General features: G+C 45.3%; 1 protein-coding gene across 1 annotated transcript; it reads right to left on the reverse strand.

The window, feature by feature from the left end:
• Positions 1-3,276: 3,276 nt before the first annotated feature.
• METRNL (meteorin like, glial cell differentiation regulator) lies at positions 3,277-27,399 on the reverse strand. Its single transcript, XM_057374063.1, has 4 exons — positions 27,144-27,399; positions 21,393-21,781; positions 4,882-4,941; positions 3,277-4,218 (listed from the first exon to the last, which is right to left on the reverse strand). Exons 1-4 carry the CDS (start codon positions 27,254-27,256, stop codon positions 3,902-3,904), a joined length of 879 nt encoding a protein of 292 aa, XP_057230046.1. The 5' UTR covers positions 27,257-27,399; the 3' UTR covers positions 3,277-3,901.
• Between the last annotated feature and the right edge of the window lie 214 nt (positions 27,400-27,613).

The raw sequence follows: 27,613 nt of genomic DNA on the forward strand, positions 1-27,613 counted from the left end.
TCAAGAGGACCAGGCCACAGCACATCCCAACACTGGGATGAACTAGGTAAATTAGGGCAGTCCCTTCCTGCAGAGAAGGTTGAGCCATGCTGATGGCAAGTGCTTCCATCAGGAGAAGAGACCAGCAGCAGGATGGAGCTAAAGCGACGTCTGATACCCCCAGCATGAAAACAGATCACCTGTGGGAGTGGGACAGCAGAGCTGGCAGAAGGTGGCAACAACAGCAAAGTTTGGTGAAAAGTTACCCACAGGCTCCTCTGATTCTACAGCTAGCTGGGCTGAGGTGGGCTGGGACATCAGCAAGCACAGGCTGTGACCATCACACCGCCCTGCAACTTGGCCATGCCTCACATGCACAAAACCTGTGAGCATACCTGGGGAAAAATGGCCTGTTGTTCCTGGATGGGAAGCAAACAGGTGATCCAATAATGTTCCTCTGGTCTGGCTGTCAGCAAACCAAGCACAGGACCCCCTTCCCTCCACGCACTGAAGTCATGGTGTTTGGAGAAGAGATGATGGTGTCTCCCCAAGGGATGAAGAAGRACATGTTTTCAAGGCAAGCAGCATCTGATAGACCTCAGCCAGACCCTGTAGACACCCACACGCATTTTCCAACCCACCTTTTGTCACCACAGATGCTCTGCATGGCTCGTACCTGGGAGGTGATTTAGTTCACCAGTGGGCTCATGGAAAATCAGAGCAATAGAGGGTTACCATGGAAAATGTTTTCACCAACAACCCAAACCACACACTTGCCAGAGTTCACGCACAGGAACACAGCACATGCCTTGTGCCTATTTATRGGTAGCGTTGCCCAACTGGAGGGGGCTCTTACAGAGGCAATTCAAGTTCATTAGTTCTGCTTCCTAAGGAACAGATAAGTCAGTCTGTTGCTTTCAAGAGGAACTCAATTATGCTAATTAGGTATCAAGAGGAAGCCCTTCATCTTCAGAGAGCTGCAGTGGTAAGAAGAGCAACGCTCCACCTCTGTCCTGAGTCACCTTCAGCCAAGGTCTTTCATTAGGTGGCCACAAGCGTGTCCTCACATAACACTGCATCAATATATCATTTGCTTCTCATTAGAGTTGAGTCAGCACATGTGAGCAAAGACAGTAATTTTTAATTCATCTTTTCCATCCCTGACTCCACTGCTAGACAAGTCAAACTATAATCATGTTTCAAAGACTTAAAGGTGCACATTTGGGAACTGGCTTTGAGGGCAGCCTGTGAAATGGCTCTGTTAACCCTCCTGTGCACAAACACAGCTGGCTGTGGGGACACGTGGCACCAGGGATGATCCAYGTCAGGCAAGCTTGGAGCTGCAGGGACTGAGGCTCAATGCAGGGACAAGGGCAGYAGCAGGGGAAAGCTGCAGATCAACACCTTAATGCCACTTGGGTTAAATAACTGGGCTCTGAGCAAAGATCTGGCTCATCCAGGCATTCTCTCCAAGGCTGTGAGCTGTGGATGTGCAAGCACTATCAGTGTGACCCTYGCATAGCAACTATGGAGCATCCAACACTGCAGCTCAGCAGGCTGTTGTGGAGTTGAAGCAGACCAAAAATCAGCAGGGTGATGTTTCCTCTCCTACCAAGGATTTCCAGGCAGCTGGGAGTGGGGATAATACAAGTGGTGGTGGGGGAAAGCACAGTCTTGCTCCCCTTGGACAGACAAATGAGCCACTGGAGTGAAGAGAGGCACCAGCTCGGTGCTTGGCTTTGGCTCCAAGTGTGGAGCAAAGGGTATTTTAAAAAAAAGAGGTCTACAAACCACTTAAATGGCCATAAAAAATTGAACTGCAGCCAAAGGTGGAACTCCAGGGCCAGAGCCTCCCCAACTGTTTGTATTTTGCTTGCACTGTCCTCATAAAATACTGGCTGAACACTTAATTCAGCCTCTTCCCTTTGCTCCTGCAGCCTCGCAGAGGAAGACGAGAGTGGGCAGGTTGGAGACAATTCCAGGAACATATTGTTCTTCTCTTCTCATCCTGCCAGCAGTCACTCTGTGCTGGAAAAAGCTCATGAAACACAACAGGAGAGGTGAGGTACAGGGCTTCTGAAACACCCACTCAGCTGTGCTCTAGAGTTATCTCAGTGTTAAATCACTTTTWTAAAAGCATGCAAAAGTCTGGGTTGAGATCCCCAAAGTGGAAGCAAGGCCAGAGAGAGGGGTTGGAATGAACCATTTTACCCCTCTCCTGGTCCTGGCCCATTTCTCTTACAATTCCAATTTGGCTGGAGGGAACCTTGGACTGCACCAAATGGGATGCTGGGTTTGGGGCTTTGGCTTACAGGCAGCTGGAAAGGAGGTGCTAAATGGGGTTTAGAGGTCTTTGCAGAAGTAGTCACAGTGTCCTGGAGCCTCTTAGGACCACTTTAAAACAGCTCAGAGAACTCTTCTTCTCTCACTGGTCCTCCTCCCRCTGCTGAGAGSCATTCACAGAAACAAYTGCAGAAGGATTTTGGTTTCACTTCAGGCCAGTATTTTTTAACAAATAAAAATCAGGGGCTTTTACCCCTGATAAAGTGTCACAGGACATCTCCTTACCACGCATCTCAGAACGTCCTGCACCCACCCAAAACCATTCCCTGAGTTGCAGCAGATGCCCTGCCCAAGCTGCAGAGGCAAATTCCCTGAGAGAGAGGTGAGGGATGTGGTAGAAAGAGACACTGAGTAGAAACTTTTTATTTAAAGAACCTAAAATGGCCTAAATTAAAAGTTGTAGTAGTGGAAAGTGCTGAAGAATGAACACAGGCAAGAGGTTAAAATCCTTGTGAGGGCACCATCAGTGGTGATTGGGGCTATGGGGAAGAGCAGGACTGAACACAGGGGAGAGCTCCTGTACTGYCCAGGACACTGCCTGCACCAGTGACACACCCTAAATAAAGGRTTTATTTTTCACAAAGTGGCCTGGCTATGTCCCCCAGGACTCACAGGCACCAACATCCACCTCATGCCAAGCTACCAGCCAGCAGACTTAAAAGCTTCAAACTAAACACCAAGGGGCTGCCTGCCTTTGGAGCCAGTCCCAAAATAACGCCCTTGGCATCAGAGAGAACACTTAAAGCCTTGCCTGGACACATGTCCAAAAATATCCAAAAATAGCTCCTGCTTCCCCTTTGAAAAACACTGCGGTTCCCAATGCCTCACAGGAACTCTGGTTCTGCTCAGAAGCCACAAAATAAGTGAGCAGCCCAGAACTGGTCTGTGAGCACATCTGGACTAGCTGACCTTCTTATGAAGAAGGAAAAAAATAAGGATTTTAAACAGCATGTGTCAAATCCAGGGACCTTTATTTCTCTGGAATGGAAAGAATTTGCCAGCCTGGACAAAAAATTGCAGGCAGCAATTGTACATTCTTTCAAATAAAAAAAAACGAACAACACACACACATAAGAGTTTGGCTCCATAAATTTCTGTCATAAGAAACAACTTTGAATTGTACACCAAGCTTTTTACAAAGCATTAATGTTAAGATCTTTTACCATGCTCTACCACATTCTTGGTCATTTATACAGAATAGGCCATATCAAATGCTACATCAGCTTAAGACATTTAAAAAAATTAGTATTAAAAAGATACAAAGGCATCTTGGCTTTCATTTGGGTTTTTTTATTAAGACATGGGAGTTTTCTTTGTTTGTTTTCCTAAGGAAGTCACTAAAAAAATATAATAATTTAATTCATAAGGACAAGATTGGTTAAAAATCCAGCCTTTCTTGCTTGGCAGCCCTCTGAGCTCGTACCTCTGTTGCTTCCATTWGTCTGTGAGTGCTGCAGGCTGTGGGGTCTCAGCCTCCAGGTCTGTCCAGCCTCACTTACCAGCTTTTTTCAGAGTTTTCACTGCAGCCAGGAAATTTCCTGGCCAAATGCTAAAAKCGATCTTCAGCCAAACGGGGGTTTCAATCTGGGCCAATCTCACAYGGGTTTAGCCCTTTGTCTTTTGCCTCTTTGTACATCCTTTGGAAGTCTTTAAAACGAGGGGCACAGCCTAACCTGGCCTCCCCAAAGTGCATACGTCCTGTGAAAAGGAAGTCTCCATCTCCTGGCTTCACCCCACACTCGAGCAAGGTCTTTATTTGTCCTCTCCAGTTCCCACTCTCCCCTGTCAGCTGAAAGACTTTGCTCTTCTGCCTGTACAGTTTGTTGACACCGACGTGAATTACGGATTCTTGCTCTTCTGCCTCGTTYGTTACGTTCTGAATGGAGCCTCTGATCACTGGAAACAGAAAAAGGATTTAAGGRTGAATTACTCAAAAATGCTTTGGAAGACCCTAGTCTAAACTCGGGCCTGTGCAACCAGGGGAACTGAACTTCACTACCTTTGTTATTTTGAAAGTTAAGATTATCCAATAACCTCCAGTATACATTTGGATTTTTTATAGTTCATGTTTGTAATGTGTCCAGCAAAAGGCACCAACATATTAAATTTAAACAGAAAAATAATTACATCAGAAAAATAGCATTAATCATGAAGAAGAATTCTGACAAGAAGATATATGCTGAAAGCTCCCTGACAATGTACTTTCTGTTCTTCAGCCATTAAAGATACAGCTAATATTCATTTCCCCTTGAAAAAGGGAAGCATGGACAATTATTGAAATTTTTGGTCTGTTGTCAAGTTAACCAACACCATAGAGCAACAAGCAATGGCCTTTCCTGGACGCACCCAAATCTTTGACCTTCTGCTGTGGTTTCTGTGTCACTGYCCACCCTGGGGAGGTGCCASCTGRGCAGAGAGTTCTGAGCTCCCCAAAACACCCCATATACTCAGCATGCTTACACCACATATACTGCAGGTGGAGGCTGCCAAGTGTGCCTGTCAGTGCTGATGGATGGCACTTTAGTACTGGGAGAAGGGAGTGGGGACACAAGAACTCACCGAAATCACTAGTGCAGACAGCCAGGAGCACCTCAGTGTCACTGCATGGTCGGCAGGGAGCTGCACAGGAAGGGTCAGAATTAGCAAAGGACTGGGCAGCAGGAAATAAACACACCATGTAAACTAAACAAACACACACAACATGGGCACCATCAGTCCAAAGAGCTCTCTGGCATCTCTACCACTACAAGAAGTGGGGCTAACCCTAGTTAACACTAGAACTCCACGAGATTTTTGTACCTAAGCAGGAATATGGATCTCTTACCAGTTCTGTTGGATATCCTGTCTAGCAAACCCTGCACATACTCCCTGTACTTACACAAAACATATTTTGGTACTGGGTGTATGTGCAGGGTGCACTGCTGTAAATTCACTAAAAGGCTTTTAGAACATGTGTCTTTTATACCCTGAGTGCAAAGCTCCTCTTTTACTSTTTCTCTCAAGTGTTGTTGGACCATTGAGTCATCACCACATCAAAGATCCAGGAGGTTACAGAGTAGGGGGGGAAAGAGGGGAGGAAAAAACCCCAATACATGTGTTGGAGGGCGTTGAAGCAAAGCGGAAACTCGAGCCCATATCTGTTTGAGCTCACGCAGCACAAAGACCATTTCCTGTACTGCTGGAAACATTTGGATATCTGCACTAATCTAATCAATGCAAGAATGTGGCTCCTCTTTGTACTCAGCCAGATATTTCTGAGGAGAAGGTGCTGTAGTTGCAATACAGATGTTTCTGTAATACCCTGTTGAGTTCAGGAAWTTGCTTATTATCAGAATCTGCCCTGCCTGGCGATGCTCAGGGAGTCAGTCCACAGTGGCACAAGGATCAGAACTTTGTCTGCCACCTGGTATCATCTCAACACATCATCCAGAAAAATGGAAACCCTGCATCAGCACAGGCACAAACTCCAGCAAAGCAAGGCTCCCACTGGAGATGACTGGATGATGAGATTCCGTCACACAGTCCATCATCAAACTGCAAACCAAAGCTACCCCACTTCTCCCCACCCCCAAAAATTTCAGGTTTTGAACCTCAGCATCTGGAAACACTTAGTTACCAGATTCCCAAATAGTCACGGCCTTCCCCTCCCCCAACTTGCTTCCCAAAGTTTATCCACTGCACYTGAAAGTAGATTTAAGCTTGTCTACACAATGTGCAGCTGGTCCCTCTGATGCTCTGTCAGCCCTCCTGTTAGACAGCACAAGACACTCTCTGACATAAGAAATGGCAAACCTTTTATTTTTTCCAAGGACCCAGAAAGGCAGTGATCCAGAAAGGATTATTGAACCAAATCCACCAGATCTGAYCCAGTCAGATGATTCATGCACAGTGTAACACACTGTTTTATAGGATTAAAGGAAACGTAAAATGCACTTTTCTGGGCAGGGATATTTGAAGGAATAATTCAAGGAGCTTAAAAAGCTCCAAAACAAGAGAAAAGGAATAGGCAAAATAGCATTTGGATCAATCACATTTCTGTTTAGTCTGAATGTGTCCAGGGCTTTCAGAAACAAGCCAGCCTTTCCTGCCCTTCTTTCTCCATGTACTRTTTAAGCTCTCTTTTTCAGGAAAGTTTGAAAAATGTTTAATATAATGAGAAATGCAGAACTAGATGAAGCCTGGGCATAACTGGAGTACTAGAGTAAATACAGGCTAGAAATACTTCAACGTTTTAGACTCTAGAGATTTTGATCAGTGGCTACACCAAACACACAAGTTTCATCTGACAAAATTGCAATAGAATCAAAGAATCATTTCGATTAGAAAAGACCTTTAAGATCATCAAGTCCAATCATTAACCCAGCACTGCGTGCTCACCACTAACCCATGGCCCCAAGTGCCATATCCTCACATGTTTTGAACACTTCCAGGAATGGTGATCCCACCACTTCCCTGGCTAAGTCTTAATGTATTTGTCACTAAACATCCTCCTATAGAGTTGTTTCATCCATGGCACCAACCAAATCCATCCAGGGCATAAGTCCTTCTCCCCCAGCGTCCGTCTGTCCAAATCAGGACCTGACTCAGATCACTCAAATAGAGGGAAGTTGCAAATCTTCACAAATCCTGTGGAATTTTCACGTGGACACAAGCTCCAAAACAAAGTACAGCTGATGGATATCCTCTAAACCCACAGCTGGATTTCAAATATTTCATTCTGCAAAGACCTCATAACAAAAAGGCATCTCAACCTTTTTAAGTCTGAGTGAAAACAGTCTTGCTTTAGACTAGACATCTCTGTAGTTCATCCAACCCCATCAGAAAATTGAAAACACCAAAATGACTCAGGCATTTCTATTTTCCAAAGGAGTGCAACACAAGCAACAACATTAAAGATGAAAAACAGAATACTTTAAAAGTGGTTCCTTCCATTTAAATAGACTGACACAGTAATAAATCAAATGAACAAATTTCCATGTATACACAGAACCAAATAATTTTAATTGTGGACCCTAGGCAAAATCCTGCAGCCTTTTTTAATACAAAAGGWAATTAAAAGTGCTCAGCATTGCTCACACTAGATCAGTACCTAAAACCTGCTTCAGGTCCAGCTGACTCACAGCAGTGTGGTGGCATGTGAGCTGCTTTAACAATTCTGTTCCACCACCCATCTCTGCAACACCAGGGACATGAAGACCAAAAAGCCTCTTCTGTGGGACAACTCCCACGTCTGCATTCACAGAGTATCAAATAGATCTTGGAAGTGGCAAAAAAAAAGGGTATGGAAGCACAGATGGAAAGCAAGATGTGAAGTATTACTGCTGAGGTAAATGGACCATTAAAAAGCAAATAACATCCACTGGCTACAACCAAAGCYTCACTCCCATGAAGGCTCATAAAAGAAACCAAATCCTTAGGAGGTGGCAATGCCTACACTTTCTTTTGAATCACAGCCATGAAGGAATCTGTGTGTTTAACACAAAAGTTCATCACTCAAGCAGCAGTTCAGCACTCCTTCCCTCTGGATTGGGCAGCAGGTGCTCTGCTCCATCCATGGGTCAAAACAACACACATAGCTCAGGCTACAACAGGAAGCATCCTTATAACTGAAAAAAAAATCCAAAACCAAACCAAAACAAAACCCCAAACAACAAGAAAAGTACTGCACTCATGTACAGCAGGTGAAGATGTTCATTTTCTGGGGAACTGGGCCTGGTTACTACACAAGGCAGCTGTGTTTGCCAGATCCTGACTCCCCAGGAGATGTCTTGAAAGCTACCCAGGTTCTTGCATCCAAGAGTCTAGGAACTTGCAACAACAGTATCAACATCAGATGCTYYGATTCTTTCAAACTTGATAAGTTTRAAAGAGACTTAATTCATACAGCAGCAGGGGGAAAGTRGGGAGAAAAAAAGACCAAAAGGAAACATTTTATTGAAACCCTCTAAAGCCCAGATGCCAATAACTCAACTCTACCACCAGTGGCATAAAGCCTGCATTGTGCACATCGTCTGCCRGCTCTCCTGGGAGTGCCTTTGATGGATTTTGACAGTATCCTGACCTGAAGTAACCTGAGGCAGCCCCCTCCCTCCAACCCCCAAATCCAGGGCCTCCAAAGGCCTCTCTATTCACCTCCCCACAGAGGGAGATGTAATTACACCATTCCTCACAAGCCAGCAGTCATGTCCCAGCTGCTTTGAGCGATTTGCCCTCTGAACCTGATGTTACTGAGGAGGACAAGGCGATGCTAACAATAGACTGCACTTGTTGGCCAACAGCTTTGCCAAACACTTTGCTGCTCCTGTCCTGGATCTCTCCACAGGGAGGCAGAAACGTTTGGTAAGAGAGAGGGATGTGCCCTGAGGAGATGCCCCCAGCCTAAGGTGGTCCCCAGCTCCACCAGCAGCAGGGTTTGGCTGTCTAGGAAGCATTTTCCTCAGCATTGGGGACAGATTTAAGTGCCCCTTTAGTGCWGCAGTTTAGCATGCTGCTCAGGAGTGCTGGGTGGTGTCACTGTCCCCCTCAGCTCACACACACAGCTCCAGCCCTTCCTCCTTTGGTTTGTGTGCACGCAACCCTCCTTTCCTCGGAAAGGAGGAGGTGGGGTTGTTATAGAGGGCCCATGGTCATGGTTTAGGATGACAGCACGACACACTCAACCGAGACAGGCTGGCTCTGGCTGCAGGCGTCACAGAAACCACATGAAGGGGCCTGATCTTCTTTTGAAACATTTGTGTTTCAACAGCCACCCATGGGTCCMACTGACCTGACCTTACCCCAAAACCAGCTTCCAACCCACAAGCAAGAAGTTTCCTCTGCCTGTCCTGATTTTTCTCAGTACTCTCTACAACCTCCCAGCTATCAGGAACACCCAAGGAGCCATGCTGCACACCATGCTAACACCCCACTTAGTGAGCCCAAAAAACCTTCTCCATCCTGTGTCCCCAGGTAGGCTGTGCTGGATATCCACCCCCACACTGGCAGCACGCACAGGAAGAGACACATTTCAAGCAGAAGTGAAAATGTTTAACACAAAGTAATTGCAGTAAACCACTTCACCGAGGAATACCCTTTGGTTTTRTGAAGAAGTGGGTGCACGCGTGCGGCACGGATGGTGGGGGAGGAAAACACAGAGCTCTTTATATAACTGCACTTCCGTGGCACACATCACCTACACCTCAGTACTTCTGAATAACCCTTTGATGAGCAATCAGACCTTTTAAGCACTGAAAGTTGCCAAGGAGGTCCAGGCAGGGTCGAAACACTATTTTCTGTCAGTTGTAGGTTTAAATATTTTGATTAAAACAAGTAGTATTTTCAAGACATTCAGATGGGTTTTGTTGCAGCCCAGGTTGATTAAAGCCAAGCCAGCCCATGCTGCAGCACCTCAGCCACAGGAGGCCACAAACCCAACTCCCCCAGCCTGACATCAGTGTTAGTTCATACGGAACAAAGAAACCCACCCACACCTTTCAAACTCATGCTGGTAGCTCTGTAATTGGCAGCTCTGTAATTGGCAGCAACCACACTGGAATGGGCATCATGGGATGAGTCTCCTTCCTGGAAACACAGAGTACAGACTTCCGAGAGCAGATTACAAAAATAGAGATGTGGTTTCTCAAAGATGGTGCATTTCTCCGTTATTTTTCTGAGTCCTAAGCAAAAATGATTATGTCTCAATTGCTTGCTGGATCGGTGATTTTAGCTAGGAGACAAGAGTTTAGGGGCAAACATAATATGAGCAAGAAAAAAAAAATCTTGCCCTGATCCTGCTTCAAYTTACTATAAAGTGAAATAAATCCTTGTAATTATTTCTGCTTAAGTATGCCTGTGCTTTCTCTCTGAAGGAGCATTTCTTCCATGAAACAAACTTCTCACAGCTCAYATTCCAAACAAAAAGATCTGCTGTTTCGCAGTGGAGGTGGACAAGAATTTGATAACCACTCTGGTTTACCAGGCAGTGACTAGTCCTTTCCTTTCTCGATACACCTCAATTCTCCTCACCACCTCAGAAAGCTCTTCCTGAGCAAGCCAGATCAACACTCAACCTCAAAACCCTCACAGCCCCCACACCAAAACACCACCCAAACTACACCAATGCATCTGCACTGTCAGAGCAAGTTGTGTTTAAAAGGAACACGTTGGCTGGGAGCTGAGGCCAGCAAAGCTGAATCCAGTACACCTGCATTTAACACAATACCTGCAGCCACACAGTGAGGGAAAACAGGGCCAGCTGACACACAGCTGGGCTGGAAATTACTGACACCCTGTCACAACACACAGAAGGAGCTCTCTCATCACTCCTTTGTTTTACAAGGTTTTCCTGTCTTTGGATGGGATAGGATTACAGGGCTTTCTGCAAGCACTGCACTTTTTCCWGCGTGGCAGTAGGAAAACACCAAGTCAGGGAACAAACAGGAGAGTTGCATTTCACTGGTCCCAGACTTCTGGATCAATGAGCCTTGGACAGGGGATCATGGAACAGCTTGGGAGATAAAGGACCTTAAAGATCACCTCATTCCCACCCCTTGCCACCTTCYACTATCCCAGCTTGCTCCAAGCCTCATCCCACATTGCCTTAAACACTTCCAGGGATGGSRGAGCCACAGCTTCTCTGGGAAACTCGTGCCAGTAACCTCACTATCCTCAGAGTAAAGAATTTTCCCTAACATCTAATCTAAATATCTCCTCCTTTAGTTTAGAACTGTTACCCCTTACAATTTTCTGCCCACATAAAAAGACTTYTTTTTTATGCTCCCTTATTTTTGTTAGCCCCATTTGAGGACTAGGGAGGCTGCAATGAGGTCTCCAAAGGGACTGTACTTATCTGAAGAACACAAGGTTAATGCTATGAGTAACACAGTGAAAGAGTTTAGTGCCCTTCTGAAGGCAGAAGTGTTCATCCCCCTATTTGCTAGAAAATTAATCTGAGCCCATGTGCTGAACAGAAGAGGCAACTCGGAACAAGGAGCATAAGCACAGATAAAAAACTCAAAGATTCCCTTCTTTTTGCAGACACAGCACAGGCAAGATTTGGCACAGGACAARATGGTGATGAAGCAGCTGAAACAACATCATGATGCTGCAATCAACATCCTTCCCTGCTGTCTCCATATAAAGGGATACCTGTGACTTTACCCCTTYAGAAAAGGAAGTGTGAACTCCCATTCCTTGCCTTAGCTCATTTCTAACACTCAGTTCAATTTGCACAYATGTACAAGTTTCCAGAAGTAACTYGGAAAATATAGAAACTGGCCAAGAGCAATTTAAACCTGCAAATAAGTTTAATGAAATGCAGACTCTCACAGGCTGTGGCATGGACTGTGCCAAGAGAATTAATACCACTTCCTTCCTACAAAGAAAGAATWAAAAAAGCATATTGTAAAACCTCACCATTAGAGATGTGATGACCTTTGTGTTCTGAGAAACGTTAGGACAAGAGATCATAAACCAGAAATTTATCTTTTCACTGAACTGTCTTCCAAGAGGGTATTAAAGTCCCTAAGTATCAAAGACTAACTCTTTATGTAAACAGTGTGAGGAAGAAATCTGGTACTAGGCAAGCTCCATTTGCAACAGCTTTCAAACTGAAACTGGGCTCAGCAGATACAGAGCACGTACGAATTCTTTGGGATTGCAATTGATGCCTATTTGCTGTTCCAAGATACAGCACCCATTCTAACAAATGAGCTGAAAGATCAGCTAGAMAAACAGCCATTTGTTTAAAATTAAAAACAAAATGAAACAAACAACAACAAACRAAAACCCATAGAGCAGTTTTTATTTAAGCAGCATTAGACATTCTTGAACTCTACTTCCATGCATGAGCTGCATCAGTGCAGGAGAAATTATGAGAAGTGTCAGAGCTTCAAGACACTTCTTTCTGTCTCTACTCTTTCTACTCCATGGCAAACCCCGGCCCTGGGTGGGCAGAGATGGAATGGTGACTGGATCAGGGCCGACTCCCAGCCCAGTTCCTACACTTACCCATTTCATCACAGCTCCAGAAAAACCCTCCATTACAGTCAAGTCTGCAATGTATCATGTCCAAAAAGCCCCTTTCAGCAGATCAGATGTCCAGTTAAATTTCTCTCTGCACTGCAGCAGCAGAGCCAAGCAAACAAGAGTCTCTGCAACCACACCAGCCCACGCTCCTGTGCAAGCAGCACCTGTACACATCTCTTCTTTTTTTTTTTTTCTTTCCCCTTCTCCGTTCCTAACTGCAATTAAAGGGAAAAGCTGGCAGCAAGATAACTGCTGGGAATTTCTCGTGCTCTATGTGCACAAGACACCAGTGTAAAGCCATAAAAAAGTTGCTCTATCTCACAGAAAACGCCTCGCTCCTTCCTCAAACGTACTGCTACTGCCCAAGGGGGATTAGGAATGGGAAGGATGAGGAGAAATGAGTTGCTGGAAGTCAGAGGTGSCTCTGGGTGGTTGAGGGGCTCCTCTGATCCCCTGTGACCCAGCAGAAGGGCCGGGGCAGAGCATCTCTGGTGGCCACCCTACAAGAACATCCCAGCACAGACACTGCACTGCAGCACTGCACCCCTGTGCTGCCCATCCCTGTGCAGGACCAAAGCAAATGCATCTCCTGACTCAAAACCCATGAAGATTTATGGCTTGGCTCATCCATTTCTGAAATTCTCTCCAAAAATATTTCTTCTGTCTTCTAAAGAAAATGTCACGCCAAAGCCTTGTAAAAGCATGCACGAGTCAGTTCTAGGAAAATGTGAAGTTACAGTTTTTGATGCCTTGTTGGGCTTTGATAGCTAAGACAGAACTCAGATGAGGTGCCATGCAGTACTTTCACAGCAGAAAACGAACAAGTAAGGTGTTTTTTACTCCCATACCCTGGGGAAATTGTGCAGCCAAGCACTTCTCCCTGTCCTTGCCAAGCTAYAGGAGAGGCTGCAGCCAGCACCTACTACCAGGCTGGAGACCTGCCAGGAACACAAAGCCTCCCCTCCCTCCCCTTTGGTCCAGGCCATTAAAGCCTCCTATGGAGCAGAGGAATAGAATTAAGAAACAAGTGGCTGGTTAAAGTTAAACCCTGAGAGTGGAGTAATGACAGATCAAAGATTAAGWGAGTATTTTTTAAAAAAAAAAAAAAAAGCATATGWGCACTCAGATCCACACAAGTCCTTCTCCTTCCTGTTTCTAGAAACCAAGTTCTTTTTGGTATGTGGGAGAGCTCAGAAGGAACAAGGCCAGTTTTCATTATAAAACTATTATTATTTGATCAGCCTATTCCTGGGAAGGACTGTGGAAAGGCTATATCTACACATCAAGAGATCCTCAATCCTGTAAAATTGTTCAGTTAGCCTAAAAAGAAAATACTTCAGATTTTTCATTTGTAACAGTAAAAGCTTTGAGGTATATGASTTTTTCTTGCTTAAAAGCACACAGKGCTTGGTCACATTAAACTCATTCACCAGTTCTACACAGGAGCTTTYTCTTTCTCTCAAATTTCTGACATCCACTTGCAAATAGATGAAATTGGTGTAAAGCTACTGATGGTTCTGGTGGGGCAGAGGTGCATCCTGTACAAACAGGAATGCTCCTGGGAGGCAGACAGGGCAATGGAATGCCAGACAAGCTTTGTGTGCATATCCCAGCACTACTGATCACTGCAGGTCTCCCAGGGCTTCAACACAGAAAGGATACAGGAAAACAGCAGAGGTTATGCCCATTGCAGGAGCCAATGCTCAAATCCCTTACAGGATTCAAGAGGTGCCCATACACCACATAGCAAAAAAATCTTTCCACAAATCTGAATGAGCAACAAAGGTTAACTGGATCAAGGCTGTCATAGGGCAGCAGCTTTTCTGAGCCAGTATTAAACCTCTCMAGGTCAGACATACCATATCACAGCTTTCGTTCCAGGACATCTTCCAAGTATCTGTGCAATATTAAAATGAGTATTTTCTGGCTTCTTGCACAGATTAAGGTGAAAGAGATTTTCTGTCCTGCAAATCAAGACTCCAACACAGGAAAGATTTGGCCCCTGTTTCAGTACGTGGGAAAAGGAATGCAGCTTCCCCACCCTCTCATCCCTTSTTTAACTGCAGCCTCAGGAATTAGCAAACTAAACAGTTTTGCAGAGCAAGCACAGAGCATTATTAAGAACTGCCAAGCAACTCTGCTGGATTGCAGATCTGTTTGTGGGACCATCTTTCTCGGTACACAAAGGTCAGAGCAGAGCAGAGCCCCAGCTGCCYGGACAATACACCTGACTGCTTATTGGTTTTGACTGCCCACTGAGTTGGGAAATAAGCTAACGGCATTCGTGGCCAGTCTAGCAAAAATAAGCCATTTTCTTCCCCCTCTCCCCTGCAGCTGTGTATTTATCACTGCAGCCCCATTGTCACCTCCTCTGCCCACTGCAAAACCAACTACTGTCCAAACAACATCCAAGGACAAGCAGGGCCAGAGAAGATGCTGCCAAAACCATTTTCTTGAGGGAAGGGAAGATTAAATTAGGGCATCCATTCAATTTTGGTGGGGGCGCTTTTTTTAAGGCAGGTTTTAATCCAACATTTTTTCAGATTCAGGTCCCCAAAACATCAATCTTGCTCGATTCAAGATGATGTAAGAGAGTGTGCATTCCCTGAGCATCAGAACAGCACTTTGAAACCATTCCATAYGGGAAATAAACCAAAAACTTTGCTCTCAAACTCTCCCACCCAGTCAATCATTCACTACAAACCTGACCACTTCARGCACATTGAGTAACTGGAGCAGGTTTCCAGCTTCTCAAAGTTAATCCCACTCCAGGCAGTGTTATACTGCAGCCAGCCTGATCCAGCTAGATGCTGACCCATGACACACCCTCAAAAACTAGATTTAAATGTGTTTTTTCCACATTAGGGTTAGGGAATGGTGYTTATGTTTTAATAGTTACTTTGTACCAAGTTTTGTTTCATCCATTACTATGGGAAAGTCAAAGTTAGTGTGGCAATACTGCGGCAAGGAGGAGGAGCACACTGAAAAACATTTGAAATACTGTATCCTAAATCAGGAGTGTCAKAAAGATCCCTTACCAGGCCAATAATTGAAATGGATTTTGAGAAACTGCAAGAAAGGCTGTTTTCTGAWGTTTTTCTCTTAAAACTTGCTTATGACCTTTTAGAGAAAAGGCAAACAAACCATCAAACCTTTGGGTGCACAGGTGAGCCACACAACAAGRTGTGCTCAGGCTTAAAGAGCAGATCCCTCGACTTTGCTTTGCTGTTTGCAATTCATTTTACCACCAAACCCAACAGGAGGAGTGCAATATCAAAATGTTCTGTGCAAATCATGGAGACACAGGATGGGATGCTTTGGGTTGGAAGGGTTCTTAAAAACCATCCAGTTCGAATCCCAAGAGGTATGAGAGTTTTAACCTGTGCRGAAAACAGGGAGGGGAAAAATACAAAGCAAACTATTTTTCTAATCTGATGGGGTGTATTGGAGCCCATGCAGCACCCAGTGGTGCTCCCACTCTGCCCCATAGCAAGGTGCCAATATCACAGATGGTCACAATTACTCAAACAGAGCCTGTGCTGAGTGTAAAGGTCAGAGGGACTTTCATTTCAAGTGCTCCAAGTGCCTCTTTCCATTGTCTCTTCAGCCCAGGCAGCAAGGAGCTCAGTCATGGTTACCTGGACTGAGAGCAGGCACAGCATCCTGCTCGCCAGCCTTGGGACAAAACACCAGCAAGTTTGCACCTGACAAGAAGGGAAATACACACCAGTGTGAGATGGTGAAATACTGCAACAGGATGCCCAGAGCATTGATAAATGCCCTAAACTTGGAAACATTCAAAGCCAGCTTGCATGGGGCTCTGAGCAATGTTGTCTAGTGGAAGGTCCCTGCACATGGCAGAGGGTTGGACGAGACCAACTTTAAAGGTCTCTTCCAATACAAACCATTCTGTGATTTCATGATCTGCTGCTTCAGGTTACAAAGCTAAGCAGCACACCAAGCCTCCAAGAAAGAAAAAAGATTGGATATTTGTGAGGAACCAGAGGAAAGCAYGAGATTAGGAGCCCACAAGCTGGAATGACAATAGAGCCCTAAGAGGGGATATCTGCAGAGATAGGATGCCCCACTCTASCAAACACACACTGCATTAAAGATCAAAAGTTAAGAAGGGTGCTTTAAAAAGCCATTTGTTAGCAGAAACATTGTCATAGCCCAAATACATAATGAGTTTTCTGAATTTCCAATCTGTTTTCTCAGGACAGTGAATTAACAGCRTACAGGAAATAGCTGAACACTGTTAAGTATTTAACTGGATTTATCCAGTTTTGCCTTGTTTTTCAGATACCCACCCAAGTGCTGTACCTCCTATGAATTAATATTCTCAGCCAGGTACCCAGCATTAATAAAGAAAACATATAAAACAGTTAATAGAACCTGCACTAAGYCTGTAGATGCCATCAAGATAAAGGGGCATTTTTGTTAAAGTTTGACTTTTTTACTACACAAAAGCAGGTGGGTAATGAATGGGCTTTCAATTTACCTCCTCTTGAGTCTGCAATGGGAAAAGCAAACTTCACAGCTTGAACAAAGCTGGACCCAGAGCTCAATGCAACACTCTTGAAACAGACTTYAGGCAACAAAAGAAAGGTCCTTTGGTGGGAAGGGGAGGAGGATTCACCTTCTTCTCCAAAACTTTTGGTCAAAGCTACAGATTCTTGTTTCAGATTAGTTGAGCAAAAGCTGAAATACTCAAAAARTAAATTACTYTCATGGGACCTTCAYAGTTTTSAYAGAAATTTAATGCAAGCAGTCTGCTGTGGTGCAAAGCAGACCTAAGCCAGGCACAGCTGACAAGCTCCTGTGGGTCATCACCTTCAGAAAACTTCTAGGGAGTCGAATATATGGCCAAACAACACTTGCCAAAACCTCTATCTACTTGCCAGTAAAGGCAGTATAGTGATACTCAGAGTATTTTCTACCAGCACAAGCAGAAAAGATTAGAATCAACAGAATTCAACAACTTTAAAAAGTTCTGCTGACTCTCAAATGGCCTCAGGCCAAAATGTCACAGTGCCTCAGTTCTTCATTTGGACAAACATTGAGGCTTCRGAGCATGGCTGCAAAACATGAGCTGAAGTTAATGGACCATCAGTGTGGATGAGAATGATAGAGGGGTGCAGCCCAAAACCTAATCTGAAATCAAAAGYACTTTCAGTCAACCATCACTTTGGATAYGAAGAGAGAACACACCCATCARGATGCCTGAATTGTCAAGGTGACAYTTTTTAGGGACTACTCCCACTAAATWGTACCAAGCACTGTGGCAGGCTTCYCTTCACTCCTCTTTGCATCTTAAGAAATTACACCCCATTGAAATGCATTTTTTGACTGCTACTATCACAGTAAGAAATGCTCCATACCAGATGTTAGCAGCCTGAATCAAAAACTATCAATATAGTACAAATTCTTCCTACAGTTAGGAAAATCTTRAGAGAATGTGGTAATGCAGAATCAGAGCCAAGAAAAGGGTTAAGTGCCCAAAAGCTAAATTATTGATAAGACTGCCCTGTGTCATTCAACCTTTASAAAAAAAGGGAAAGGCCAATTCAGAACCTGAATATGTTTTCTACTGAATTATTTGCTRGACTCTGATTAAGTGGGAAAGAATGGCTGTAAACTAATAAAACTKGAGGATTTCTAATTAAACCACAGGCACCATGCCAAGCATTGTTGATTTGTTGATGCACCCTGCAATGTCAGGACTCTAGGGACATAACAGGTCATTAAAGTATTAAASAGATGACTTACACTCTTTAATCAGCTCTGGGATGCCGGGTTAGGAAGAGAGAGTAAACTCAAGGGCAGAGTACAACAATTATCACCAGGAAACAAACMCAGCATTTAGGGAAAGAAGGGAGAAGTTGTTAGCACGTAGTTATTGCACAAGGGCTGGATTAGTGAGCCCCACACCCGGGTCTTTTATGATARTCATCTCCCCACTCTGAAGAGGAAAATAATGCAGTATTTGCAATTTTCAGTTCTTTGCCATCAGAAGCACTGCCACTTCCTCTGCCCAGCACATCTCAGCCCCCATCTACACAGCATCTCACATCTTTGTCATCTCATCGCACCTACTGCCAGCTCTGCTAAACYCTGTCAAACTGCAACTGAGACGTGAGCAGCTTCATTTTTCCAGAGTGCAGCAGCAAAAAAAAACCTGTCAGCCACGTTTGTGAACAAGGACTGAAGCAAGGCTGGTGGGAAATGCAGAACCTCAAACCCAATTTTYAGCTCCTTTAAGGTCAGCACTTGCCTCTGGCTTGAGCCTCCTCTCTGGTAAAGAAATCTCCAGTGATTTTGGTGATTGTAAACTTCCCCCTCCAAAGAACAGCTCAATAAAGGGCATTTCTTCTGAGGTTTCACAGAGAAACCAGAAGCATCTCCAGAAGAAAGGAGGCCCTTGAACTGCAAAGAGCCTCAAATATATTGCTCTGTGGAAGCCTCAAAAGGCAGCTATTTGGCAGTTCCCCCAGACATATAGATATTTATAGGAGAATGAAAGTGCTCATCTAAGTAAGTAGGGAAAGAGTCATGTATGGCATTTTCATCATGTTTTCACCCTACACCCCCTCCCTGGAGTCTGGAGATCCAAAAAAAGGCAAGAGAAATAATTTAAAATACAATAGAGATCCCTAGTTTGCCCTCMAGGCTCTGCTGATGAACTATTAAAAAGCTTCTTCTGGCCAAACATGACACTTGGAGAATGGAACAGATTCTCTACCACATTGTTTCATAAGACAGCACTGAAATTCAACCAGTATCTGTTACAGCTGAAAATACAACAGTCGTTGAAAAAGTGATTTAATGAGCCTATTAAAGAGGARGGCTGTAACTGGATTCAGCTCTCAGTTTGATTTCTGAAACTCTCTGAAAAATAGTCCCATCAGCTCAAAAAACCTCMAAGATTTTATGTGTAAAGAAGAGTTTTGTCTGAAAACACAGCAGTTTGTGCTGGGTTGTGAYGGTGAAGGATGTCAGCAGCAAGTCCTCAATGCAAGGAAAATTCAGGAGAAACCCTCTCTGTGTGCAGACCAAACCCAGCAGTGACAAGCAGTATTTCTGTCATATTATTCTACTATATGCAAAAGCAATGTCCACTATTTTGGAAAAGAAAAGAGCATAGSATTTTCTTAGTAAGTTTAAGTGACTTCTCACTAGCCTTTGTCTCCATCCTCACAGCCTGACAGAGAAAGCAGCACTGAATCTGGGAACATTCTCCAAATAACTGATTAAACAATGTATTTAATGTCTTCTGCAATGGAATTTTACTACATAGCTGACATTCTGCASAGTATGTATTCATCTTTGCACAAATGATCTTACTGGGAAAGCAGCTCTGCAGAGACACTGAACTTCATTTGCAGCACTTTTTTTATATAGCAGAGCAGTCTGCTRAAAGTACAGAATGCTCAATAATAAGCTATCAGTGGTGAGCACGGCAAAAGTAAAGGCAGCRACTTAAAATTTGAAATATTTGTGTTTATAGTTTTTTTTGTTTTAATGGCAAAGCTGCCACCTGTCAGTTCCCGGGGTTACTGCATCAGCCCTGAGCCCAGCWCTGCCCAGCTGAGCTGAAAAAAGCTCAGAGCTGCACAAAAATAAARCCCCATTCGAGCTGGCGTGACAACATTTAGCATTGGCAGGGCTGCGAGTGTGCACAAATACACAAACATACAATCCAGAGCCTGATGTGGAAAGCAGCCAGGGGAAGGCASAGGATGGAACAAGTTCTGCAATCACTTATCCCAGAGAAGATATCCCTGGAAGATAGGGCTGCAGTTTAATTAGTCACGCCACCGCTTATCAAGCAGCATCTCAGCAAAGCAAGTGGCATCAGCACAGCAGAGTCTGGCCAGCCTAAGTACAGCTCTTGGGCTACTCAGCCTCACTAAACATTGGGTTTGCCCTGGGCTGAGTCATCCCAAGTGTGCTCTGAGGACTCTTCTYGCTGCCTTCACTCAAAAGAACAAAGCCCACATTTCAAAAGAGAAATCTGGTTGCCACAAAACTGGTTCCCCACTCAAAATACCTAAACCTTGAAACTGTTCCAGTTATTTGAGACAAACTACCCTAAATCTGCTATTCCTTGGGCTATTCTGGAAATCCCCCCTCCATGATTTTGGGGCTAAAAGCTAGAGGCAATTTTGAATGGGTAAGATTCATGAACCAGATCCCACCTATCTAAAGGGAATTCCAGTTTCTCCTTGTCATCCTTCACAAATGCCAGTTTTTCTTCTTAAACTAATTGCTCAGTACACTTAGGTCAAACCAAGAGCCATTGTTCCAAATGCTATTTAGTATCACACTTTACAGGCTTGGAAGATCTCTCAGTTTGTTCACTCCTCTTTACTATAAGCTTTTCATTGGAGTAAAACCCCTCCTACAAAACTTGTTTTGCATAATGGTTGAGAGAGAAGGCAACAGTGTCCTGTAGAAGTATTGTCATAGTGTTGAAGAGCTCTGCCCTGGCACAGTAATGTTCAGGAGAGTGTAATAAGCATAGCTGAGGAAGAAACACAGCATTTTACTTGTTTAAACTAAAAAAAAAAAAAAAAGAGAGARAAAAAGCAAWAATTAGGTCAGCAAGTAGCACTAGTTGCAAAGGGGAAAAAAACCACCAAGGCAAAGGAGTGCCTCCTTGTTCAAATGTTTATTATTCAAACCATGCAGCAGGGTCTTAAAAACGGAGTAAAAAAGTAGTTAGAAAAGTGTTACAGCAAGGCTGGGAAGCCCAGTTCAAGCTGGAGTTCAGTATAGGGCAAAGCCAGCTCCGGTGATACACCCCACCCCTGCAAGGGGAGAATCCTTCAGTGTCTCCCTCAACAAATCACTGGAATTCAGCCTATGCTACCAGCTTCCAAAAAAAAAAAAAAAAACCAAAACAAAAACCAAATCAATTCTTCTGCAATAGTTCTGTTTATAAAACATGTCCTTAAAAGCACACGAAACTCAGATCCAATCACTTTCCCACTCACTCACTCACTCTACCATCTGTTACGCATCCAATACAGGACGTGAAAGTATGACAATAGCCCGGAACTCACCAGAAGCTGTGTGCAAATCAGCTGCTATCCCCTTGCTCATCAATTCATACTGGAAGCCTGTAATCTTCCTGCTAATGTCCTGCTGGGGAGTGGCCTCCACAAACAGGCCCCCCTGGTCATAGCCAAAGCAATACACTCTGCTGGGGTTGCGGTCTCCATCTCTGACCAAGAGTTTCAGTTCTCCAGTTTTTTCCAAATAAATATTTGCTCCTGCAGAGTCTTTGAAGGGCTTTATACAAACAGTCAAATGTTTGTAAGAGGCAGGTGAAATATTGGGTCGCAGGTTGACTATGAGTGCTCCCGTGGGGTACATCCACTCTATTGACCCTTCAGAACAGCGGAGGTAGACCTGTTCAACATCCTTCTTGTGAGACTCATGGGTCAGGCCACTGGAGGGAGAAAGAAAGAGAAGGTTAGAGAAATGACAGAGCTAACAATGTGAATGTCAACCTCAAACCTTCCAAGACACACATCAACAAATGCAGGAAGCCCCAGACATCACTGAGTGTAGGCCCATGCAGCTCAGCAGCACAGGTCTCTTGAAACACGTCAGCCTTAATATTATGGGACTATTTTAAATCATCCCCCAACAGAAAATGTCAAACCACTAGTAATAGGCTTCAAAATTAAACAGAATAAAAGCGCATGATCAAAAGCAATTAAATTACTTTGGGCTCAGTTACTGCCCATCAGCTGAGCTGTGCCTACTAAGAAAAACACGTACGCTCAAACTCCCTTCCTGGTGGCTCAATCCAGCATGCTCTCCAGCTTTGCAGATCAGACTCCACCTTTYTCCAAGTACTTTGTTCCTCTTCCAAGTCTATATTCCCAATGGATCTGAAACCGGGCGGCTTGCCAAGCTCACCCTGTAAACTGCAGCAAAAGCAATGCTGCATGAGCCTGATACCCTCTGGGCCAGCTGGGCAGCCCAAATCTCCATAYTGGAAGTGGGAGAGGTGAAACGACACCCCACTCCTTAGTCATAGCTGCAGAAGCACTGAACTGTGCTGCTTTTTTTGGTAGGTACTTGTTCCTCCACTGCTCCCCARTATGAGGTTTAAGCTCATTTCACCGCCCAGCTCTGATGGGCTACAAGCAGACACACAGCTATGCGTGTTCAGCAAGAGAGACAAACATTTACTATTGGCCATTTACTATTGCTGGGGTACCAGGCTACCATCAGTCCCAGCATCATGGCCAAAAATGAACACCCCAACAACCATTCCATGAGAGAGATCACGAGGATGGGATAGGAGAGCAACACAGGGTCCCAGGGCCAGCTGCTCACTGAGAGGTGAGCAAACCACTGTGTGTAAGGATGAGTAGCAAATCCCTGTGGCTTTTTGCCTAAGCTGAGGGCAGCTCCAAACAGCCCCTGCTGCCTGTCACTGATGCCAGACCAACCCCACCAGCTCTTTACCAGGACTGACTCAAAGCTGTTATACAACACTTCACGATACAGGCACTGCAGYTGGAAGAACAAATTGTGGGAAGCCTGACTTACTGGCTGTAGTGTTTGGGCCATTAGGCAAAAATCCTTCGGTCCCAGTCTCTGTCCTGTCACAAACCTATTAAACGAGGATGAGCAAATCACTGCACCACCAAGCTTGTTTCTCCTCCTAYGCTCTGCACACCCAGTCCCCAAACATAAGCATCTTTTATGCTGTGCCTGTAGAGGACTACCTAAAACCAGACTTTTCATCACCTCATAGGGCTGCTTTGCAGGACTTTAGGGAAGCATCACAACATTCCCACTTGTACRCAGGTGAATAAAGACAGGGAAAGAGTAATTTAAAAGGATTTAGTGACTTGTCTGAGGTTACATAAGAAATCTGTGTCAAAAACATATTTCAGTGCAGCACAAGTGATGACATCAAGTCCTGGTTCCTTAGCACAAACCTCCAAATACACAGCTCCCCATCCCAAAGATACATTCAGGTACTGAATAGGGTCTAAATTCAAGCCAGCACTYAGAAAGTAAGTAGAAGCAATGCGTAAAAAGGGAAAAAACCAAACCATATGGTTTGCATTTACTGTTGACGTGACTCATAATTGTGAGTGTCGGTGTGACCCACTTGATAGAGGTTACATGAGGAAGCCAGAAAGAAGAAAGTCATGTTTAATAACAATAGAGTCTGCAAACATGTGCTTTTGAAGAATCTCRAAAGCCACATCAAGAACACAGATGAGGAGAAAAGAGGGACAAGTTTTTAACCTTTAGTCTCTTGCCCTCAAATTCAGTAGTACTTAACACATTCAGGAAACTTTACTTGCAAAGGGATACTTCAAGTTGATGTAAATCCACATCTGGTCCACAAAATCAGTTTTCACCACAGCACACACATAATGCCACTCAACAGAAAACACAGAAGTCTGTTTATGTGCAAGCTGTGAATAAATGAAATTAAGCAGTGTAAAGGTTATCCCTCAGCAAAGAGGCAGAAAGTTACCCTCACACATCACTTGTCCMTGCTCAAAACATCAAAACAAGCTGCAGAGGACTTATACTGGCACATTCCAGCCTGAGTGCTTGAACAGAAGACACCAGGGGCAAAACTCTGGACTCATGTAGTGAAACTTCTGTTGCAATGATCCCAACAACACTGAGGCAATGAATTTCTGCCAGAGGAAAAAAAAACAGCCTTAACAATAATTTTGTTCAAACATTCACACTGTTCAAATGAAAAAYAGGGTGGACTCTGAAATTATCTTCTGAAAGCCAATTATATCCCACAGGCAAGAGTGATGCCATTAGACAGATACATCAAGCACAAGTACGTGCACACATTARGCCTTATAATAAAGGATGACTCAAAAGTTAAGCAGATTTCAAAATACATGTTCACATTACTTAACARCAACCACCATAATCCAGTAAAACCTGTCGCTTTGCTTTCAGTCAGAATGACTTGTCATCACACCGAGAGACTGTTTAGTGCCAGGTTTAGGTTTTACTAGCCAGTCATCAGATGCACCATGTCCACATGCACAGTAATGGAGACCTGGGAGCCCTTTTATTCTCCCAAAGTCATTTGAGTTTAGTTTTGGTTTTTTGAWTATATGGCAAGGACATAGGGCAGGTTGCAATGATAGATGAGCCATCCATCATCCATTTTAAATGTGTGCTGTTTATTGGGATTTACTTCTGTAACAAGCTACTTCTACAAGTACTTCCTCATACCAATCCATGAGGACATCCTGAATCACTGCATTTGTCTCCTTCCTCTTCTCCCTTTCTGGCTTCAGCCATCCCCTTATGTGCTCAGAAAAACCTGTCACAACGTCTCTGCAGTGAGCTTTATGCTTCAACATGGAACAGGTGTTATTTAAAGAAAAAGGGAGCAAGTAGGGAGCAACCCTACTTCAGTTATTTATGCATTCTGCTCTTAAATTGCAGGTGTCAAGCTATGCATTGCATCAGATTTCCCTGGAAGCAYGAGGGATATCTAGAGGAATCCTACTGAAGCTCTTCATCCTACTCAGGGGCATAAGCTCATCACTTCCACACAAGCCAGGAGGAAAAAAACCATATCTGGAATATTCTGATTGTTGCTTATAATATATATACATGTGTATATAAAGGTGAGAAAACACCTTCAGCTTTACTAAAGAAGATGACATGACTCTCAAATCCACCAGCACAAGCCAACCTATGACTTCATTGAGGGGAAGAAAGACTACGTCTAGCATTCAAGTTTATAACTTTTCCTAACAGTCAAGGTCAAAATCATCACACGACTTCAGAACATTATATTCTACATAGAGAAAAAAAAGGTTATTTCTAACCCATATAGCTTTAAGTATCCACACTGAAATGTTTAATTAATGATATTTAATGATTAATCAAATTACTTTCTTTCCTTTTTAACTGCCTACGCTTTTGGGACAAATCAGATTATATCAAATGGCCATAAGACTRCCAGCATTTCGACAACACCTGTTTGACACCAGTAAGGCCTAAGCCAGCCTRGGTTGCTTTATCCCCTCCCAACACCCCAATCCACCTGGACTCCTAAACTCTCTTGCACAAGTGAAACCACCCAGACTAAACTGTGCTCTTCATTCCCTGCATGTCCAACAGCATCATCACAAAGCTGTCACCACTTCAGCTCAACAGAACAACACCAAGTGAGTAAAAACAAGCTGTCATCCCAAACTCAGTTACAAGATTTCACTTGCCCCCACCCCAAGCATCACTCCCTTAGCTGATACTCAAGGCACTYCTTATTCCAACCCTGCTCAGGTGACATGAGGGCTTCCTTAGGCTCCTTGCTCCAGGAAAATAGAACAAAAATAAGAGCCAAACTGGACAAAATTACAAGGGTTTGTCACCATTCTTTTAAAATACTTGCTGGAGTAACAGGTGGTAAGGTCCAGGTAAGTACTGCGACTRGTATGCTTTGGAATGAAAGCAGGTACAGCATTTTCAGGGGTTTTGTTGTTGTTTGGTGGCAGGTTTTTTCGTTGGTTTTGTTTGTTTGCTTGTTTTGGGAGGGTTTTTGGGGCTTGGTTTTTTTTTTGTTTGTTTTTTTGTAAAGAAAAAGGACACAATTAGGAGTTTGCCAGAGGTTTGATCCCTAGCAAACAGACTAATCTTCAAGCGGATTGGCTGCTATTAACTATGCGTCAATTATCAAGAAAACTCAGAGGGAAAAAAGTAAATCCCAATTAACATGTTTCAAATAGTTACAGATAAGAAATCGTATTGTTGAAGTCAATCCAATTGTTTCCCCCCTTTAAAATCTCTTTACTCCAAAACAGCCCATTGATAAAGACTGGCCGAACTTTTATGTTAAAGAAAGTCAGATCTCAATAGTTATTAGTGTTGAACCATTTTACTCTCCAAGTAAGTCTGACCCAGCCACATTTGCTAGTTGAGCAGAGTTGCTTTTCTAAACCTATAGAGAAGAAGGTCATAGACCCAACCACACGCGTTAAGCATATTACAAGCCATTAAAGGAAAGATAATTTGGGAGATAAACACTTGAGAACTGGAGAGGTTTCTCAACCAGTGCAATTAGAATAAATCAGGAGTGCGGCCGCTGTGCCAAGCCCTGCTCGCAGAGCTCATCACCATCATCTCCGCGGGACGAATGCCCGGAGCAGGGAGTGACCCCGGGGCTGAGCGCGAAGTGCGAGACGCGCACGGAGGGGAGGCGCAGGGGAGGGAAGGGAAGAGAGGGGACAGGAGCCAGCGAGAGCCGCAGGGGAGGGAAGGAGGTGCCGGCTGCGGCGGGAGCGCTCCACAGGTGCAGCGCATCCCCGGGCCGGTGCTAGTGAGCSGGGAGAGCAGACACGGGGCTGCGGCGCTGCTTCCCCGGGCGCGGCCGCCGCCTCCGCCGAGCGCTGGGGCCGCAAGGAAGATGGTCGCGGGGAGAAACTTCTCCGCGGCGGACTCGGCACCGCCCTCCCCCTCCCAGCCCCGCGAACAGCGCCGAGGGGAGCCCAGCCCGCCCCGGCCCCTCAATCCCGCCGACGGGAGCCCAGCTCGCTCCGGCCCCTCCATCCCTCCCTGCTCGGGGGCCGCTGCCCAGCGTCTCATCGCGGCGAGCCCGCGGGGAGGGTGCGAGGCAGATCCGCACCCAGCCCCGGCTCTCCGCCGTCTGCCGTCCCGTTCCCCGAGCCCCGGCCGGGCACCGCAGCGGGAAGGTCTCCTCCCTTTTGCGCTCGGCATCAACTTCTTCCCTCGGTGGGACGGCGATGGACGTGGCAATCCCTGCTCCCCCCTGCCCGAGCAGMATGTCGCCTCACCTCCCCTTCCAGTTGCACAGGTCGCTGGAGTACTGAGCCGCGGCGCCGCCGCCCAGCAGCAGCCGCAGCCCCAGGAGCAGCGGCAGGAGCCCGGCGACCGGGGCGCTCCGCATGGTCCCCCCGGCCCGGTGCGAAGGCGGTGCAGGCGGCGGGGAGCGATGTGCGCGGCGCCCGGGACTCGCCTACATGGTGGGGAAGGCGGCAGGGCAGGGCGGCGCGGCTACCCCATGCCCGGCTCCCGCATCCCGGCTCGGCTCAGCGCGGCGCCGCTCAGCTCTGCAGTTCGCATCCGCTGGCTGCGGGCTCCCAGCTGAGGGGCGGGAGCGGCCCGGCCAAGCGCCGGCTCCTCCTCCCCCTTCCCCCTCCCGCCGCTCCTCCCCCGACACAGCCGGCACTTGCTGCGCCGGCAAAACGCGGCGCCGGATTGSGAACCGCTGCCGCCACCGAGTACGGCTCGGCCCGGGTTCCAG

The sequence above is a fragment of the Malurus melanocephalus genome, unplaced genomic scaffold (genome assembly GCF_030028575.1).
Source record: "Malurus melanocephalus ecotype Western Australia unplaced genomic scaffold, MMel_1.1 scaffold_215, whole genome shotgun sequence".
Lineage (NCBI taxonomy): Eukaryota > Metazoa > Chordata > Aves > Passeriformes > Maluridae > Malurus > Malurus melanocephalus.